This window comes from Taudactylus pleione, unplaced genomic scaffold, assembly GCF_031769625.1.
Source record: "Taudactylus pleione unplaced genomic scaffold, aTauple2 ptg000610l, whole genome shotgun sequence".
Lineage (NCBI taxonomy): Eukaryota > Metazoa > Chordata > Amphibia > Anura > Myobatrachidae > Taudactylus > Taudactylus pleione.
Window position 1 is genome coordinate 2,889,476 of NW_028285012.1, and position 21,952 is coordinate 2,911,427.

At 43.0% G+C, this 21,952-nt stretch overlaps 1 protein-coding gene across 2 annotated transcripts in view; it reads right to left on the reverse strand.

Annotated features, from left to right (window-relative positions):
• Positions 1-393: 393 nt before the first annotated feature.
• CUNH10orf67 (chromosome unknown C10orf67 homolog) overlaps positions 394-21,952 on the reverse strand; it is a 140,545-nt gene continuing 118,986 nt past the window's right edge. For both annotated transcript variants that reach the window (XM_088454222.1, XM_088454223.1), the window contains one exon: positions 394-683. In XM_088454222.1, the coding sequence (XP_088310348.1) occupies positions 580-683 (104 nt within the window). In that variant the 3' untranslated portion in view covers positions 394-579. The remainder of the gene's footprint in view (positions 684-21,952) is intronic.

The window sequence follows — 21,952 nt, forward strand, 5'->3', positions numbered from 1 at the left end:
GTGTTTAGAGCCATCTTTCCACATAAGATACGAGAAGGAATTGGTGATTTGGCGACATTTGGTGGAGAAAGATGCAGAAGAGTCTAGCTGAATATGTGGCTGTACCTATGGTAGTTACCTCTTTGGGTTTGACCAAGAGTCACCGTATTTGATAAGTCCATATCGCTGCCAGTCTCCAGTTCCTCAATCAATGCCAGATACCGCAATCTTGCTAGCAGGCTCTGCTCTGGTGGGGTGAACAGCCCCTTTAATCCCAGTGCACTGGTAATGTACACGCTAGGGAACAAATATTTTTTTCAGAGACAAAAGATTGGACTGTCCTAGTAAATTGTGACTAAGTTTTCCAAAACATGTAATTTAAATCATATTATTAAAGTTCATGAACATCCAAGTCACAAGCAGTGCAGCACCGTATACATAATGGCTCAAATTCCTTATCCAAAAATATCAGTTTACTAAAAGTCATTTTTAGAACAAACAATTGAAACAGTTCCTTGTGTGAATGTATCCAGAGAATTCCGGTCTCACAACTTGGTGACGTCATGTTTACCAAGATGGGGACATCCTGGAGTAGAGCGATTACAGGTTTATCACTTCACTTTCTGTCATTCTGTCAGAAGGTGGAGGGGGCAATGGGGGGACTTCTCCCAGGTCTTCTTCAGTGTCTGAAACCACCTGCAATTCTAAAATAACAAACAGTTACATTGCTGCAGAATAATCTGCCTGTCAGTCTCCTTGCACATTCTCTCTGATTAGTAAAACCCCTTGTTGTGCAGGGTTTATATGGACATGCTTTCCCTGCATGCATTAGTGCCAACTAAAAGGATTATCGGTTTATACACTGGGCAAAAATAAAAGCTGAATCAATGATGCCTTCCTAACAAAAACTAATCCGTAATAACCGTGCTATTATTGTCACTAAGGTCTTACTAGCACGGGGGGACTGTGTGAAATATTTACATATGAAATTATTCCAAATGCGTTGACTGTGTTTCTGGTGGTCCTGAGAACACTGAGTAAGTCTAACTACTGTATCAAAGCAAAACATAATGAAAGTGAGACTCAGTGCCTGATGCAGAGAGGTGAACGCAGTTCATGCACGGCTGCAAACTTTCACGGATTCTCAAGTGCAAAAATATTTATTATTTACCAGTTATTTATATAGCATACACATATTCCGCAGCGCTTTACAGAGAATATTTGGCCATTCATATCAGTCCCTGCCCCAGTGGAGTTTATAATCTGTATTCCCTACCATATGTAGATATACAAACACACTAAAGTAAACATTTTTGGGAGCCAATACATTTGTGGAGTGTGGGGGGAAAGGCATGCAAACACAAGGAGAATATACAAACTCCACACAGTTAGGGCCGCAGTGGGAATTGAACTCACGACCTTAGTGCTGTGAGGCAGTAATGCTAACCATTACACCGTCTGTGCTGCAAATGTTAGCTTGGGCATTCCTCTTGTGTACTTCCGTGCGACGGACTGAGCTAACCCTGCGACACCCACCTTGCATATATGAGCAATGCACAACTGAGCTGGTGGATCTAATCTCTCCAACATCGACCGCACTAGCATTTCCAACCTCGGCTCCCCTAGCAGCCTCTGCATGACGCGCAACCTCCGTGCAACCTTGTCAAAGTATGGCCACGGCGGCTGCGGTGCTGTGAAAGAGAACGCAGCTGCTTTGCCATAACCAGACCATGCCAACTCCTCTCTTTGTGATAATTTTAGGTCACTCCCCCAGTCTCTACCCTGAAACGAACATGGATCACAAACACCATCTCAAGTCATACCGATGTCATACGCAAATGCATACTCCATCGCACACATTGGTTTGAACTTACGCAGTAAGGGTTTCAAGGACTTTTCGTGCATGCGCAGTAGCAAAACATCACTCAACTGCGCAAACATCGGCACTATGTGCACCTCTGAATCACAGGACTTCAGAAATACACATAGGATTGTGTTAGTCTATTTTTTCTATTACAATAAAAATCAGGAATGATGACTTTGGAAGAGATTCATCCAAGGCAGGTCTAACATTCTTTACCCCACTTTAATGCACTGATGAGCCAGTTCATACATCACATTAGTGGGGTCTCAAACTACAATACTATGGATTATTAACAAGTATTGTCAAGAAAGCAGAACCAAAACATGGCAGAAAGAGTGTACTTAGCTAGGGTTAGGTTTAGAACCAAAGCAAGGTTTGCGGTTCAGACTTTCACACTTATTTGTCCAAGTCTATTAGTTCAGGGATTGAACATTGGGCTAAAGTTAGAGCAACAGTGAGGAGTATTAGGTTTAGATTTGTATATGTTTTGTATGACCCAGAACTTGAGAAAAAGAGATTCCCATCCTTCTGTTATTTCTAAGGCACCGTGGTGCTGAGATAGAAGAGTTAGAGCGACCACTCAGTGCTGGGTGCCGGCCGTGGGTAGGCAGTGGGCACCGAGGGGAGTGTAAATGAAGTGACTCTGCAGCCAGGACATAGGACCTCATTCAGAGTCGGTCGAAGCGGCCGCACGGTCGTACGCCACCAATGTTCGCTATACTGCGCATGCGTAAATTTCGCAATGCACGAGCGCAAACTAGCCGCCACGATCAGAAATTTCTCTCTCCTTGAACACAGCCAGATCGGTAGTTTGAGTGACAGATGGAGGAGTTTGTGGGTGGTAACAGGGGAAGGTGCTTGAAAACGGGGGAGTGGAGATCCGAACGCAGGCGTGCCTCATTATGCGAACGGCGTTTTATGGGAGTGCATACGGATTATGGGAGTGCATAATTAACAAAGTAGCGTCATGGCACATGTGACATGGGAGGTTTTTACACTGACATGATCGTAGAGCTTAAGAGAGGGTATGGTCAACCTTAAGCTCTACGACCAGTTCCGATGGTCTCGATTAATCCTTATATGCCCGGAGATGACGTGTAATGCGTACGAGAAGTGGGCGTATTTTTTTGTCTTCCGACTGCTTCCTCCCCTTGGTCGACCAACTACCGATCCGAACTTAGGGACGCAACTTGCGAGGGAATCATTTGAAAATCCGGCCCCTTTTTCCGTACGACCGTGCGGCCGCTTCGACCGACTCTGAATGAGGTCCATAGTCCCAGGCTGCAGAGCGCATGTATAGAGACATCCTGGTGCTGTGCATTAGAGATACCTCTGTATTGTGTATTTATAGAGACATTCTGGTGGTCTGCATTAGAGACTCTGTGTAGTGTGAATTTATAGAGACATTGCTGTATATTAGAGATACTTGTGTGCTGTGCATTTATAGAGACATCCATAATACCCTAACCCAAGCCCTTAAACTAACCCTAATACCCTAACCCAGAGTTTACCAGGCTCTGAAATTGCAGTCCACGTTTTGGGGATGTCCATGCTTGAGTATAAGTGACTTAAATAGTACCTCAGTCAATTTGATTTAACCATCTGGACTCAAGCAGAGATATTCTTCGGGCCTGGACTGTGTTGGCAGAGTTTGAGAACCTCTGCCCTAACCCAAACACCTAAAGTAACCCCAATACCCTAACCCTAATACTTTAACCCCTAACCCTTAAGGGCAGACTGGATGGGCAATGTGGTTCTTATCTGCCATCAAATTCTGTTTCTATAAGTGTAATGGTCAGCTAAGTGCCAGTGCTTTATGAAATGCTCCATTAATTAAAATGACCATGCAACCTGTGCTATCCATATTCCCCAATCACCAGAGCGCCATGGAACTTCATTACATCTGTATGACATATAGAGGTTACCTCTTACACCTAAATGCTCCTTCTCTGTCCTAAATATGATTTCCCGTTCACCCCCAATCCCTATCAGTGTCCCCCAAGATTTTGTTCACGGCCCTCTTCTATTCTCCATTTACACCCCCTCACTTGCAGATCTCATCAGCTTCTTTGGTCTCCAATACCACTACTACATTGATGACACCCAAATCTGACATCCCAGCACTTTCTCAAACTCAGAATATCCAAAAATAAAACTCATTGTGCCCCCTCCTCCTCCTATCCGTTCTAACTATCTGTTGACAGCACCATCTCCTCTGTTCACTGCCTTTGCATTAACCTTGATACTTCCCTCTCCTTCACTCCCCACATCTAGTCTCACAATCATGCCACTTCCACATGGCAATATCTCTAGAATCAGACTCTTTTTACCCCATGAATGTCACCAATGCTCTCATCCATGTACTTGCCACTTCACACAAGGACAACTACAATCTCCTCCTATCTGGATTTCCAGTTACCCATCTCTCCTCACGTCAGTCTATTCCTAATGCTGCCAGCCATATCATTTACCTCTCCTGCTGTTCTACGTCGGCCACTCCAAGGGCATACTGCTCCACTAGCTCCTCATCCTCCACATATAAAGACCTCAATTGCTCCACCCCCTTCTAAATATCCAACATCACGTCTGCCAACAACCCGTCCTGCCCTCTCTGTACTCTGGTCATCTCCCCTCACTCCCACAGCTGAGATGTCTCCTGTGCTTCCCCACTGCTCTGGAACTCACTCTCTAGCTCTATCAGACTCTCTACCAGCATCAACATCTTCACACAAGACCTGAATTTCTTCATAAAACCAGTCCTCCAATAACGCATTACCCAGCCCCCCTGACCACCCACCTACCCTTCAACCTAGTTCACCCTCCCGCTTAACATTCCCTCTTAGAATAAACCCTCACTGGCAGGGCTTTCTTCCCTCGTCTCCTCCTAGCACTATAACTGCTACCAGTTCACCTCAGCTTTGCTGTCAACCACCACTTGCTGGGCACAGAGTAATTGAGTGCTGATTTACTTCCTGTTACCCCCCCCCCCCCTTCTACCAGCCATAGTGAGGGGATTCATTCACATGGTGGACAGCAACCAGGTTGACATTCATAATGTCAACACCAAAATGTCAACATCTGAAATGCTGCCATGTGAAATGTCGACCTTCTCAAAATGCTGACGGTTAGAGTTAGGTGCCGCCAGGAAGGTTAGGCTGTGGGGGTAAATTAGGATTAAGTTGCGGTTAAAGGGGAAATTAGGATTAGACACTAGGGAAAGGGTAAGGGGTAAAATACTCACCGGAATGCTGCTCCATCATACGTCCCCGAGGGAGTGCTGGACACTAGGGACGTTAGGTTGACATTCTATTATGTCGACCTGATATATGTCGACATGTGAATTGTCGACCTAACATAACACACCCATAGTTTCCTTCAATGTGAATTGTTGACCTAACATAACACACCACTGTTCCCTTCAATTCCTCCATACCCCACCCTGCCTTTGGTTGTATTGTTATGTTAATTGTTATTCTATTTTATCCCATATACTGATGTACTATTTTGTTATTAATCTCTACATGGTGCTGTGGATATCTTGTGGCACAACATAAAGTGAAGATAATACATTTATTTTATCATTAATTTAACATGATTGTGGATATTTTTAACCTGGTAGGCGACACTTACTCCCCAACCCACAGCAGTACATATATACTTAATAAATATCTGCAACAGTAGATTATGTTTAATCTGTAGAGATCACTTTGGTATTTTAGCCAGGATTCTGTTTAAATAACGAACAATTATGTGGCTTCAAGCCGAAAGGGCTACAGCAATTCGTACAAATGGTCAATAACCAGGCGTAAAAACCTTTGATGAATTCTGTCCGAGTTTGCTCTATTGACTTAACATTGAGGGACAATAAGTCAACGTCTAGACGGGTCTCTTGCTGTGATCAACAGTAATTGTCCAATGAATGCGGAAGAAAAATAGAAATATATTGTGTATATAAAAATAAACAAATAATGTACTGTAGTAACAAAAAGCACTAACAAACATACAAGCTGCACTAAAAATACATTTATGTTTAATACAGAGAGAAAACAACAATACAAACATGCAAAAATAAATTGTAAATGAAAGCTAATAAAAGCAGCAAAGTGGTTTTCTCTTCCCAAAGCTCAGCTTGACGATTTATAGAGGAGTCTATTTATTTATAATTAACTTAAATGAAAATCAAAATGACATACATTTTCTAAACTTTATATATTTTGTTTGATCACTTTTATAATTAATGCCAACACTATTTTTGACTACAAAAAAAAACAAAACACATCAAATAAAAAAAAATGTTAGCGTAAAATAATAAATATACTATTAAGGCACCAATGACAAGCAAAAATGCTAATGAAGAGAATGAAATAAAATGAACAGGAACGAATCATAGTAGCAATGAGTTGCTTCCACATTATATAGAGGGTCTTTAAATATTACCTGCCCTTGAAAATAAAAAAGGTTATATATACATGTACTGTAGATATATATATATATACACACACTGTAAATATATATATATATATATATATATATATACACACACTTTTATACCAATGATAAATTCAATACAACATACATCTAGCTACAGAAGTTGCATATATGACCCCCAAGCAATATTAAAAACGACAACAGCCATGCACAGAGGGACTCGCAACATTTCACAGGTAATACAATTTAGAAAGAAGCACTTCCATGTTTTCTGTGCTAACAATGTGAATTTTAGTAAACTACCATAAATTGCAATTCAAAAGCACTGATCTTACCATCCCCAATCATTTTTTATACTGATCAAATGAATGCAGATACTCCCATTTGGGAGGGGCGACATGACATATCATTCGCCTCTTGTAAACAGGTCACAGACCTTTCACAGACCCTAAAGGCAGTGGGAGGGAGTGCTTTGCTAAACCGTGTAACCAAATCAAGCCAATGGTTACCCCTTTTCAATACCACTGGTCTGCACAATGCCATTCACATAGCAGCACACTGGCTCTGAAAGAATGGTCAGCCTGGAACTTATTCTCTTTCAAGTAACAGACTTCTTACAGCAATCATCTATCTACCGGGAGTTTGGGCAAAACTAAACTACAAAGGCAAACACAACATAAAACTAGATTATATCATAACACTCTACGAAATTCATGGAAGCACAATCTAAAATGATGCTCATTACGTGGTCCGAAGGGGTTTTGTTTGAATCCGAAGACACAAAGACACTACAAGACTGCCCTGGAGATGACCTATTGCTTTCTAGTCGCTTAAGCACATCAGAAATTCCATTGTTAGGTTTGATTAATTGAAACTGATAAGTTACCATGAATAAAGATTGTTTTTCTGTTTAATGCGGTGGGACTGATTTGGTAAATGCTTATTCATGTAGCTATGCAGTGCAGCATATGGGCGAGGTGCATTCAGTATTGCAAACATATACAATTTATTATGCTTGTATGGCCACAGCCAAAAGACTTTTTCTGCTTTTAATGGTGAAGTGTGAATAAAAAAAAAAAATCCATTTAAAGAGTCACTAGTATCATTACATGGGATGACAATGTGCGCTTGACTGTGTCTGCGTCTGTATGAATAAGGGACAGGGAAAAGGGTGGACAAAAAAAAAAAAAAACTTTAAAAGTACATGTCACCAAAAGTGCTCTTGTGTATTTTAATAAACCAGACAAAGAACATGTAAGTGAATAGCTAGCTGTTTCATAACATGGACATATTTAGCACATCTCATGTCAAGTGTCAGATTAGCCCGATTAACTCATCATTTATATGAAAGGAAATATTTAAAGTGGGTGTGAGGGCTGTGCCCACTAACATGATTAAACATTCATTTCCTTTAATTACATTTGTGACTCCATCATTTATATATATTTAGAGCAACCACCACTGGAATATATATATATATAAAAAAAACTAATTTAGCAAAGGTCCTAGAACAGCCATTTTCCGCGGCTCTGAATTTCTATGGTGCTACAAATCTGTATAAATAGGAAACTAGTAATAGCATGTCTGAAAGACAAAATTATGTCATAAAATATTGTTATATTAATAATGTCACAATAAGAAACATGTACCTGGAGTTTTGTATATACTAAGTTGTTTAAATAACAGCCATAAAGTAAGTGCTAAATGAATAGAATGAATAAACCAAAATAAAATAAAAATGGGTTCTATTCAGAAAATTGTGTTGGGCTGTTGAAAATTATGTGTTAATCGTCTTCTGTATTCCGGCGTATTTATATAAGTATACCTGCCGGGACTGACCAAGCAAAAACTGTCCTGCTATTAACTTTCTAGTGATCCAATTTACTGTAAATGTTTCTAGCAATGTCCACTTCAAAACTGGCAACACACGGACATGAAGTGGCGTAATTACGGCCCCCACGGAGGCTTGGGTGGCGCCGGGGGCCGTTGCTTCGCCACTGCAACTGTGAACGCTGGCCTCTGAAGTGATCGGAGGCTAAGGAAGCCTCCGATCGCCTCAGAGGCAAACGTCCCCATTGATGACGTGAGGAGCCTGCACGGCGGCGCCTCCTGGATCAATTTAGAACCAGTCAGCATGGCAGCGGGAGTGACAGCCCGGACGACGGCCACGTGGAGTCAGGTAAGTACTGGGATCAGGTAAGCACAGGGGGGGCACTACTTTAAGGGGAACAACTACAGGGGGCATGGCATATGGGCACAACTACGGGGGCACTGTATATGGGCACAACTACAGGGGACAATGCATATGGGCTCAACTACAGGGGGAACTGCATATGGGCACAACTACAGGGGGAACTGCATATGGGCTTAACTACAGGGGGCACTTCATATGGGCTCAACTACAAGGGGCACTGCATATGGGCACAACTATGGAGGAACTGTATACAAGCACAGCTACAGAGGGCCCTGCATAAGAGGCACTGCTGCAGGGGGCATTGCAAAATGGGCAGTACTACAGGGGGTATTGTATAAGGGGCACTGCTACAGGGGCCCTGCATAAGGAGCACTACGACAGGAGGCATTGCATGAGGGGCACTAGTAGAGGGGGCACAACTACAGGAGAACTACTACAAAGGGCATTATATAAGGGGAACAAACTTGATACACGCAGTTTACAGGTTCTAAGCTATGTTCCCAATAATCTGGTTCTACATGGACATAGAAACTGTGCAACCTGTCATGAGCTGAGGTGACAGACTGGCAGGAGCAGAGAGGAGGGTTGGTGAAGTAGATCTGTCAGGGTGAGATGTAATGGGCATTACTGTGTGGCATAATGTGCAAGGGGCATTACTGTGTGGCACAATGTGCTATTAGGGGTATTAGTGTGGCATAATGTGTTATAAAGGGCATTACTGTGTGGCATTATGTGTTATAAGGGGCATAATGTTTAAGGGGCATTACTGTGTGGCATAATGTGTTGTAAGGGGCATTATGGTGTGGCATAATGTGTTAAAGGGGCATTACGGCATGGCATAATGTTATAAGGGCATTACCTGGTGTCATGTGTTATTCGTGGCAATATTGTGTGGCATAATGTGTACGGGGCATTACTGTGTGGCATAATGTGTTGTAAGGGGCATCATGGTCTGGCAAAATGTGTTATAAGGGTATTAAGGTGTGGCATAATGTGTTGTAAGGGGCATTATGGTGTGGCATAATGTGTTATAGGGGCATTATGGCGTGGCATAATTTGTTATAAGGGCATTACCTGGTGTCATTATGTGTTATACGTGGCATTACTGTGTGGCATAATGTGTTGTAAGGGGCATTACAGTGTGGCATAATATGTTGTAAGGGGCATTACGTTGTGACATAATGTGTTATATGGGCATCAAGGTGTGACATAATGTGTTATAAAGGGAATTACTTAGTGTATCATAATGTGTAAGGGACATTACTGTGTCATGAAACCACACACCTAATCTTTGGGTGTGTATGTGTTTTGGGCGGGGGGGGCTGAAACAATTTTGGCAGGGGGGAGCGAATGCTAATTGGTCGTTGCTACAAAACTCTGGAAAATGGACTAAAACTGTCGTTTAGACAAGTTGGTTAAATTTTCCTTCTGTTTTCATTGTTGGCTGGTTGGAACGATAATCTTTGGATGAATGGCCAGCTTAAGGTGCTTGTACAGATGATCATTGCAAATGTGTGCAAAGATAGGGGCGCCTCTTTAGGTCTGCTCGGAGCACAAAAATGTACAGGTGGCTCTTCTAAGAACCATGAGAGGCATATAGCTAGTTAAATTGCCATGTTTTAAATGTTGCGGTTGTCTCTTAACACCCCCTTCCCAGTCTTTTCCATATAACACACATGAAAGTTTCCCAGCTAGTTATCTATTATATAATCCTGTAAGATGTCAGTCTAGCGCAGACTCGCAGGGCACTGGCCTGATTCAGAGATGGACGATAATGCAATTTTCACGCAGATCGAGCAATTGTTTGCCATTGCGTATGCACCGCACTGCCCATGTGCTGCGATCACGTTGCGATTACACACGCACAGAGGAATAGATCACTAGTTGATTGACAGACTGCCAGCGTTTGGAGTTGGTAAAGGGGAGTGGGCACAAAAACGCAGACATGCCTGTCCGTTTAAACGCCATTACATTGGCGTGCATATATTAGCCACTGCTATTGCATACGCAGCTCTGCGTGTCAGAAGAGCCCCCCAAGGCTGCTTCCGCAAGGGTAAGATGGGCGCCGATATGCTTCGATGTTACCTATGTTTACGTAGGTATGTGTTGTCGCACGCAGGTAAGAAGACAGCAGTGGGCATCTTTATGCTCAGGTGATCTTTGCTAACATTAGTATATTTTCACAGCTGTGTTGCGTACGAAAACGAAGTTGCGATCACATTAGCGTCTGTCTCTGAATCAAGTCCACTGTACACAGAGCCTCTCCTGTTAGCCTTCCCTGGTGGTGATAGTGAAAGGGAATGATACGTGAGAGTTGCAGGGAGGCCCTGGCCCCACACTCTCCTCACAGCACTCACTGGCTGCCAGGACACAACCCGCCCCCGCCCCGCTTTATAAAGAAGGTCCTTAAACCAACCAATGCGATGGGGTGAGAGTGACATGGGAGGAATAGAGGGGGGTGAGAGTGACACGGGAGGAATAGAGGGGGGTGAGAGTGACACAGGCGGTATAGAGGGGGGTGAGAGTGACACAGGAGGTATACAGGGGGGTGAGAGTGACACGGGAGGAATAGAGGGGGGGTGAAAGTGACACGGGAGGAATAGAGGGGGGTGAGAGTGACACAGGAGGTATAGAGGGGGGTGAGAGTGACACAGGAGGTATAGAGGGGGGTGAGAGTGACATGGGAGGAATAAAGGGGGATAAGAGTGACACGGGAGGAATAGAGGGGGGGTGAAAGTGACACGGGAGGAATACAGGGTGGTGAGAGTGACACGGGAGGAAGAGAGAGGGGTGAGAGTGAGACGGGAGGAATAGAGGGGGGTGAGAGTGACACAGGAGGAATAGAGGGGGGTGAGAGTGACACGGGAGGAAGAGAGGGGGGTGAGAGTGACACGGGAGGAAGAGAGGGGGGTGAGAGTGACACGGGAGGAATAGAGGGGGGTGAGAGTGACACGGGAGGAAGAGAGGGGGGTGAGAGTGACACAGGAGGAATAGAGGGGGGTGAGAGTGACACGGGAGGAAGAGAGAGGGGTGAGAGTGACACGGGAGGAATAGACGGTGGTTAGAGTGACACGGGAGGAATAGAGGGGGGTGAGAGTGACACGGGAGGAAGAGAGGGTGGTGAGAGTGACACGGGAGGAATAGAGGGAGAGGGGGAGATGTGAGGAACAAATGAGGGAATTTGCAAGGAATAGGGAGAGGGTGGGAAAGAGAGAGGGATGGTATAGAGGGAGATTGGAAGATGGGTGAAGAGAGAGGAAAAAAAAGCCCCCTGCAATAGCGGCCACAGTAGTAGACCCTCCAACATGACCCGCTACATTAGATACAAAATGCTCTGCTCCTGGACTTCCTTCGTCATTTATGATTGCAGCCACCTGTGTTGAAACGCCCTTCTCATCACTTACGTAGTTTAACACAGGAGACTGCAATCATAAATTAGCTGGGTAGCCCAGGAGCAGAGCATTTTGTACCTGATGGGAGGGGTCATGTTGGAGGGTAAGCAGTAGTTTGCGACCCGACAAATGTCCGGTCCAATATATTAGTATAAAATAATGGGATCGGATTTGACCAACAAGACTCTACACAATTGTACCATATTTCAACTGACCTAGCATTTATTTGTGAATTTGTACTGAGCAAAGCCACAAAACAAAGGGTCCTACGTGTACATCTGTTGGCGATTTGGCATGTGTCTCTTTACACTTAGAGAATGCGAGCGTGGCAGGGTGGTCTAACACAGGCTGATCATAGTAAGGGCAAGTTTGCATATTGCAAAGAGATTGTGACCAGCACGAAAGCGCATATATGTCTATCAGTTGTGGCTGTCCGAGGACTGGTCTAGTACACATTGATGACGCTGACATCTCAGGCACCAGCTAGCTGTTTTTGATTGGCTGATGGGTACTTTCATTCATACTGAGAAGGAAAATTATATCTACTGTCTCATTGAAGGTTGTTTTAATATTTTTTAAATCAACCCTAATAATAATGAATGTGTATTTTGATCTCAAAACAAATGTTAACAAAATGTGCTTATGGGTTTGTGTATGTGGTGCATACATCACTGGTGCAGAGCTGGGTGCAGGTTGCAGTGCATAGGACTCAGCATATGGGTATAAGTACAATACTATTACATGTATCTTTTTAGAACTTCAATTTGGGGCAAGATTGGCTCAGTCTGAAGGTGGATGTATCATATCTTTTGAACTAATAACAAGTCTATCCTGGCTCCTATCCGACTAGTGTATTAACAACGGTATGCGGTCAGGAAGCCGGCGGTCGAAACGCTGTCTTTCAGCTTCCCGACTGTCAAATCCCAGCATGGGACTAATGATAGGTGTCGAAATCCAGTTACCTATCATTATCCACCCGCCAAAATCCCGACGCCCAGCATACCGAAGGAAAGTAAGCCGGGTGTCGGGAGCAGACAGCCGCGGAGGGGGGGGGGTCAGGTTTAGGGGCTCCCGGGGTGACTTAGGGTTAGGCTAGGAGAGGGGGGGTTAGGGTTAGGCACCACCGGGGGAGGATTAGGTTTAGGATGCGGGAAGGGAGGGGGGTTGATTTAGGCATTATGGGGGGAGGTTAGAGTTAGGCACCACTAAGGGAGGGTTAGAGGCTCCCGGGGTGACATAGGGTTAGGCACCACCCGGGAGGGTTAGGCTAGGACAAGGGGGGGTTAGGGATAGGCACCCCCGGGGGGAGGTTAGGGTTAGGCTCCCCCCCGGGAGGGTTATGTTTAGGATGCGGGGAGGTGGGGGGTTAGGTTTAGGCACTATGGGGGGAGGTTAGGGTTAGGCACCCTCTCCCCACCTAGGGGGTGGGGAGAGGGTTATGGATAGTTAAAATACTTACCCTGTCTGGATTTTCAGTCTTCTGCCTTCCCGGCGTCGGTATTCATCCGCTGGGCTTAGGTCCGGCGGTATGTCATACCGATGGTGAGTTCACAAGCTTTATTATTCAAATTCAGCATCAACTTATGTTGCCTGGATTTATTTTTGTCATATTATTCCCACCACTAAAAATAGATCTTAGAAAACAGAATTTGCAGTTCTGATAGTTGCCAAGTGTGACTGCCAGAGATGTCCTCAGCCCCCCACCAGACAGACAGACAGATTATCAGGGAGAATGTGTTAAGAAAGAGAAAACAATGTAATCTATTGGGATACTATGTGTGACTTCTGTGCATCAGATACTGGTGTTTGAGCTTTCTTCTGCTGACAAGCAGGTAAAAGATCACTGTTACTTTAAGAGCTTTATCTTTGGGATTCGTGTCTTTTCTGCTCATTAAGAAGAACCTTAATGATAACTAAGTCAATACTTCCAAATTACAGGACTGTGAGAAAGGTCTTCTTGAGTACATAGATTCAAGAGAAGCTTGTTAAACAGTCATCCAGTACAACGTCTGTCCTGAAGAAGGGATATCTATAACGCTATTCTCTAGATTTATATTGGGTTAGAGTTCTCAGTAGGGGCTAAACAGTGAATAAGTAATGTTGTTCTGCGTGACAGGCGCTGTTGCCGACAGGTAGGTATAAGATCCTGCACCGCTGGGTCCGATGATGAGTAGACCATTGGTACGGTAGGGACCTGCACCTGAAGATGATGATGGGCTACCACCTGCAGTTATAGGATTTGCACCTCACTAACATTCCTGCACATGTGACGATGGGTATCATGGAAGACTTTTTATGTAGTTCTTGGTCAAATCTAAGCACATAATAGCTGATTTTTTTTTATCAGGTACGATCTGTTTAAATCCATTAATAAAATGGATGAGGAAACTGTCCAATGAAAATTAATGTTGATTTAGTTACTCTCACCATAAGATTCCCTACCCATACAGTTTTAGTAGACAAAAAGAAAAGCAAGGTGGGCACACTACTAATAGTGAAATCACCTTGAAGGCTGCAGAGGCATCACCATAAGACCATAGGACCCATAGAGGAACAAAAAAAAAGAGGGGAAGAAAAAGCACCACTAATACCTCTTTCAGAAATAGGACTTGGAAAATTTCCTCCTCAGACCCGGGAATTTATCCTGTGCAAATTCCCAAGTATTTGGTCGAGACCACCCTTTCACACTACAGCGTCTACCCGGGAAATTCCCAGGTAGACCCCTTTCAGACAAGATCAGGGTTTTTTAGATTACCTGCCAATCCCAATCCAGCCATTTATTTTTATTTTATTAATAAATGATTTTTTTTATCCCCTATTTGCCATCCCCCTCCCCCCCTCAATGGGGAAGAGATAGAACCCCTTCCGTTAATGTACTGCCCTGGTGGTCCAATGGGTAGCAACATTCAGACATAAGCAGGGTAATTTCCCAGGACTTAAGTCCCAAGAAATTCCCTGGTCGATTGAAGGGTCGGCAACCCGGGAATTTGGCCTGCGATTCTCGGTATGGCTGAAAGGGGCATAAGTGAATGGTGAAATTATGCATTTCTTAATTATTCTCACTATGGAAAAAAAAAAGGCTATGGAGAGCTTAAATTAATGCATGTCAGTTCATGGGTGCCCAAATCTGCTGGGACTATTTTGCAGATTAAACGTTTGCACTGATAAACCCAAGCAATAAAAAAAGAAATATAATTTCAAGGCAAGCTGTTCCCTCTTCCTAAATTCAATCTGACGACAGAGATCAAGAGACAAAGGGCTCCAGAGAAGAAGGCTCCGAAGATGGAGATGGACAGTGCAGACGCCACAATCAACAGTAAAAGATGTCGCGAGTTAAGATAGTGAGGTCAAGCAGAAAGACATTGCGGTCAAGTGAAGAAAATACCACGGTCAAGATTAGTTTCGCCTGGAAGAGGAGCCGACAATGAGTCACCACAGGAGAAGAAACAGCTAAACTAACTTTACACATGTGGTTGGCAATCCAGCAACCTGATTAGGAAGGCACTTCTGGGTTAGTTGGACACTAGGTCCATGCCTCCTAATTGTCAGGCAATAAGCCCATGCCAACATTTGAGCACAAGGCCTGTGCCCATAGTCATGTAATGACCTGTGGCCACTTTAATAAGGGTTGAGGCTCGCTGTCTAGCTTCAGGACTGTTTCTCCCTGGCCTGCGGTCTCATACTTCAGGCTTGTTCTCCATTCAGGCTTTAGGCCTGCACCACCAGGTTCTGGCCTGTGGTGACTAGCTCTCCAAATTTAGACACTAGACCTGAATGACAGTTCAGACACTAATGCTGGGTACGCACTGGCAGATATATTGGCTGATCAGTTGATCGGCCAATATATATCGTGCTCCCGTCGCTGTATGTACCAACGATATGTCTGTGAACGACGTCGTTCACAGACATATCGCGTCGGCTCTGCTGCACAGCCGATGGCAGATATAGCTGCAGATATATTGGGACATCGTGCTGTGTGGACATTTGTAGCGGCAGTTGCGGGGAGGGGGCGCGACACGCCACTGGCCTGAAGGACCTGTCCCCCTCCAACACACAACACATATGATGGTTGTTCAGTGTTTATGAACAACTATCATCGGCAGATATATCTGCTAGGTGTGTACCCAGCTTAAAGGGTATATTTAGTAAAGTGCAGGCTTTTAGAAGTGGAGTTGTTGCCCATAGCAACCAATCAGATTCTACTTATCATTTCTCGATCACCTTTTAGAAGATAATAGCTAGAAACTGATTGGTTGTTATGGGCAACATCTCCACTTCTAAACACCTGCACTATTGTAAATATACCCCTAGAAATATGGTACATTAAGAGTTTTGGTATACAGTTCCCCAACATCTGGGCCATCTTTCCACCCTTACTGCCCAGTGTTTACACCTATAGGATTCCCTCAGGTAGGCTTGTGGTGTTTCCTTGATTTATATTGTATGCATATTGTCTGCACACTGTATTGTTGTTCTGTATATTGGATGGCTCTAGTAAGGTTAGTACACTACACCTAGGGAGCAATTCAATTGGAGCAATGTTGCATCTGCATACACCACCAATGCTTACAGTAGTCCAACATTACTCATTGCTTATTTTATTGTGCATCCCCAGGAGTGAAAGGTAAAACAAGCAATGATGCGGTCGGGATGTGTCATCATTACCACTCGTTTCTAATGGCACATTGCCAACATCACTTTGAATTAACTTGTCCATTAGTATTAGGATTTAATGTTGCGCATGATATACCGGCCATATAGATTGTTGTTAGACCCAGGGCACCTGCTGCTGCTATCACTAGAGCAGGGGTTCCCAACCACAGTCCTCAAGTCACACTAACAGTCCAGGTTTTAGGGATAGCCATACTTGAGCACAAGTGACTTAATTAGAACCTTAGTTAGTTTGATTTAACCATCTGTGCACAATCATGGATATAACTAAAACCAGGACTGTTAGTGTGCCTTGAGGACAAAGGTTGGAAATCACTGCACTAGAGTGTGTGGTATATACTATGGATATATAGTCAATGCTCTGGAAAGGTTGATGAGTTCAACACCTTAGTAGGAATCCTTGATCAAGTGGATATACTTCAATCAAGAGAGGATGTGTATATTAGTGTGAGTGCCTTGTTTTCTGTATTGTGGTTCTCTTGGTTGCTCCCTCATCTCCAGTGAGGAGGATATTCATGTGGGAGTCTTCCCAGTGTGAAATACCAGTAGCATCCAGGCCAGAACATACTGAAGGTACTAGGGGGCAGGGTAGGGTGTAGATTCCTTATACGAGCTGAGTACCAAGAACAGAACCCTTTTCCCTCTTCAATTTTTCCATTTCTGTATAATCAGTTTTGTTTCTACCCGTAAGGTTCTAGAGCACTGGTGCTGACGCCTTGGGAATGAGTCAGTGTATCTCTCAGGTGAACCCATCTAGATCAGGTAGGCCTCTTCAACATCTCAGAAGGAAATGGGGATCAGGTGTCCACCAATACAGGGCGCTTTGTGTTCCTCCGAAATGAACTCAGTGTTGACACTTTCTATTTCACTGCACATACAGGCAGCATAAACCCAAGTTACTGTCACATGAGCAATTTTAAATTAATGTTGCTGGCAGAATTCACACAGAGCCGGTCAGCACGGCAAATCAGCATGTCACTGTATATGTTACAAGCCTGCAATATACAGGTTGAGTCTCCCATATCCAAAATGCTCGGGACCAGGGGTATTTTGGATATCGGAATATTCCGTATTTTGGAATATTTGCATAAAATAATGAATTATCTTGAGAATGGTACACAAATCTAAACTCAGAATGCATTTATGTTTTATATACTACATAGCCTGAAAGTTATTTTATACTATATTTTTAATAATTTGTGCTTTAAACAAAGTTTACGTACATTGAACCATCAGAAAGCAATGGTTTCACTTTCTCAGTCATGCTAAAAATATTCAGCATTTTGGAATATTCCGTATTTCGGAATATTTGGATATGGGAGACTCAACCTGTATAGGCAAATAGTGGATCTGTGCTGTTTCTAGGACTTTAATACACACGGGCACTCCTGTGGACACCTCCATAACTACACATCTAACCGATCATTAATAGGGACTAAAAAAACCATAGGACTATGCAAGATTTACATTTATCTAACCATATAAAGCATTTATATTTTACTGTTTCATTGTGAAAGCCATGATATACCAGGTGAATATATAATTTTGGGGGATATTTAAAAACTCACCGCTTCAGGATAATACATTTATTTCCTAGAATAATTTAAACCAAGTTACTCAGACAGATTAAACACATATTCGTGCAATTATATAGACCAGAAAGTATCTGGATAACACTTGATCTGGTAAATAAACAGACCATGTGTAACTGAACTGTACCAGAAATAAATGTAATGTACAGTAGATAAAATGACTGTGTTCCTCCTACCCATGCACTGGGATTATAGATAACACAAAAGGGCCATATTTTCAGACATAAATATAACCGTATTTGCATAATCTCCAGATCACTCAATGATGCCGCCAACAGAAAATGCCAATCGTCTGTATTACCAAGTGTTATTGTAGGGAGAACATTGCTTAGTGAAGCAGAAGGGAACTTATAATTAATGCTGGATTACACTGCCCACAAACATGAATCGTTGTACAGCAAATTGTTGTTCTGCTCCAGGTATATTCAGGAATACTACAACTAGTTTAGGTTATTTTGTCAGGTTGTTTATACATCCTAATTATTTTTTAATAACTTCTAATCTTTGTGACACTTTGAAAATTTAATCCATCAAGTCAACTAAACTGTCTGTAATTTATTTGTTATGCACCAATTTCATAGCAAATAGCTTTTTTTCATGTTATTTTATTTTTGAGATACTAGATTGTTTTTTTTTTAATGCTGTACAGTATGTGGCTCTCTTTTTGTTGTGTGGTGATCTATTTTTTATTGCTCTATGTAAGCTCCATAATGAAAAATATTTACTTTTACATAATCGGCCCATATTTCCCTCAACCTGTAAGCAGCTAGTTCTCCTGACTGTTACATTCCAAACATCTGTACTTCACTTTATAGTCACATCCAGTGATGTGCGGTGAGGTCAATGGCTGGGGAGGCACACATGGAGATGGGTCTGAGTGCTGGGAGCCTGTCTCACCCCCTACTCACTGTAACTCTCCCCTCTGTACACTTAAGCTTCAGTGTCCATTGATTCTCTTACCTGCATCACTGTGTCTTCTCTTGCTGCTGCTGACCCAGCTTCAATCTCTAAACACTGCAGGGAACTTCCTGGTCACATGACACATCCAAGGTGTCCATCAGTGCTCAAGGCATGTCCCCCATACTCAGAGGTATGCCTCTATTTGCTCTCTTTCTGTGCACCTTACTGCCCGAGGTGAGGCACCGCCCCCAACTCTGCAAGCAGTGTCTGACTATACAGAAGTGAGGCCGAGCTGTTGCTGCCTCATCTCTCGTCTCCCTGCAGTTGCAGTCCCAGGGAGCTTCAAAAAGCTGGTGAGTGTTAACTATAAAAATGATTACAATAAACAAAGAAGATGTTTATAAATTATAAATATCTTCTTTGTATTATTCTAATCATTTTTATATCAAATCTCAGGAGTATCTCCCCTGCCTACCCTGACTGCACGTACCTGGTCACATCACATGTAGCATATTTATGTAATTTCTTAATATATTTATGTCATTTCTTAATGTATTTATGTATAACAAGGGGACATCCTGATTGTTGGTCTCCATTGGTGTTAGCTGGAAGTATCTCATTCAGTGTAATCAAGGCCTAATAGTATCTTATATGCAGGCGCGCCGATAGCCGCGCCGGGCCAGGGTAAAGGGGACGTGGACCTAATCAAGGGATGCGTGGCCACGCCCCCTTAGGAGGAAAAGAGTGCATTGGGGAGGGGGCGCTGTGAGCCCCTTAGCCCAGCGCATAGCCAGTGGGGGGGGGGGGGGGGTGATCAGTATGATCGCTCCCCCCATAGGCATAGGAGACTGCTGTGGCTGCTGCTTAGCAGCTGCGAGTAGTCTCCCAGTGCAGCCCAGCACACAGCAGCGTGTGCTGGGCTGCTGTGATGTATATTGGGGTCTATGCACTAAGGGGTCAATCCATTTAGGTGCGAATGGCGAGTAGTGAGTTTGTTTCTTGAAACTCGCAGACTTCGCATCGGAGCGCGCTCCCGAGAATTCTCCAATCCAATTAAAAATGTCTATTCGCACTACTCGCAGTGGTGGGATGCAAATTGACTGCCAAAAGAGATTTGAGAGAAATGCATGAAAATGTGGGGAGACCATCCTGGACCCCTCAAAATGGATAATTTCGTTAGCAGGAACATATACAGTAGAAGGCTGTTTGTGGGCATTAGGAGGGTACTGTAGGTTTTTAAATGGCGTCAAATGGCTGATTTGTTTTTGTTTTTTTAAATGCAAGAAAATAAAAAAAATTACTTTTGGGGGTAAATTTACTAAGAATTGAGTTTGGTCCAGTTTAGTGTTTTCTTAATCTCGATTTGCATTGCTGAATCTTGGGTGATTTTCCCGTTTTTCATCTTGCAAATTTACTTACACCTCGCGAAATGAAAGCTGACCGAAGTCAGCTGTAATTTCTCATGGGTCGCGAGCCAATCAGCGGGCGCTTTACATGTAGCGGCCGCTCAATGATTGGGACCCACGTGGGAGCAGCCAATGAGCGGCCGCCAATGGAGTGAGATGAAAGAACTCTCTCCAAAACTCACACAAGTTTGTCTTTAGTATATTTGCAAGATGAAAAACATGCCTAAACTCACCCGAGATTGCCATCTCGACCAAACTCGAATCTTAGTATATTTACCCCTTGTTGTTTAATCTCAAACTAATTAAACGAAAAATGCAAAAAAAAGTAGTGATTTTGGGGTACTTTGAGGGCACCTTGAAAAATTTAAAGAAAATGATAAAAACAATTATTTTTCAACTAAAAAATTATTGTAATTAAATTTGGGGTGCCCTTATCTAACAAAAAAGTTGATTTTGGGGTAATTTGAGGAAATTTTTTTTTAACCCCCAAAAATTATATATATAACTATTGGACTAATTAAGCTAATTGGAAACTTCCAGTTGCCTAATTAGTCATTAGGGGGGATGTCCAAGGGGTTCAGCACAGTGTCCCGACAATTTAACCTTAAAATAAAGATTTTCCTTTCCATCTCTCACCCTCAGGGAGGTGCGAGTGGAAGTTGCGAATTCAGTCTGACTGATTCAATGCGAGCTGCTAATTGGATTGCAAAATTCGAAGAGAAAATAGCAACTCACACCTCGCAATTCGCACCTAATTTGGTAGACCCCTAAGCATTGGAGAGAGATAAAGTGGATGGAGATAAAGTACCAATTATTCAGCTGCTGTTATTTTTCAAACACAAGCTGTAACATGACAGGAGCTGATATTTGGTTGGTACTTTATCTCCATCCACTTTCTCTCTCTCCATGGTTTAGTACATAGACCCCTAAGCACAATTACGGCTTTTTGTTTCTTTTTTTTTATTTTATTCCCTATTCATTTATATATTTATTTGCTTATATCTCTCTTTGTGCTACTTATACTTATAGGTTATTATTATGGGGAGTTTTTTAGGGTTTAAAATGATTTGTATATGAGTGTTTAATACAATTCTGTATATACTGTACTGTGTTGAGGAAGTAGATACAGTATGTGTTTCCCTTACTGCCCAGACATTCTCCTTATGAACTGTTTTTCTTTCAGTGCTCCTCACAGTAACTACCATACCTATGTAATTATTAACAAAAGCTATAACAAGTGTGCGCGTACATGTGCAGATCGTACTTGCCTACTCTTGAAAAAGCATTTCAGGGAGATTGTGAGAGCAGCACCTATGAGCGCGGCAGTAAAGTGGGCGTGTACTGCTACATCTGAGGGGCGTGTCATAAAATTGATTTATATCCACATGTAAATGAGTCCCAAAGCAGTCAGTAAGATCTACTTGTTGATGAAAACACACTGATACTTCTCAGAAAATACATGTAACCATAGGGATCACTGCGCCTTACAACCAATGCAGGGAAATTATACTAATGATCCCATTTGA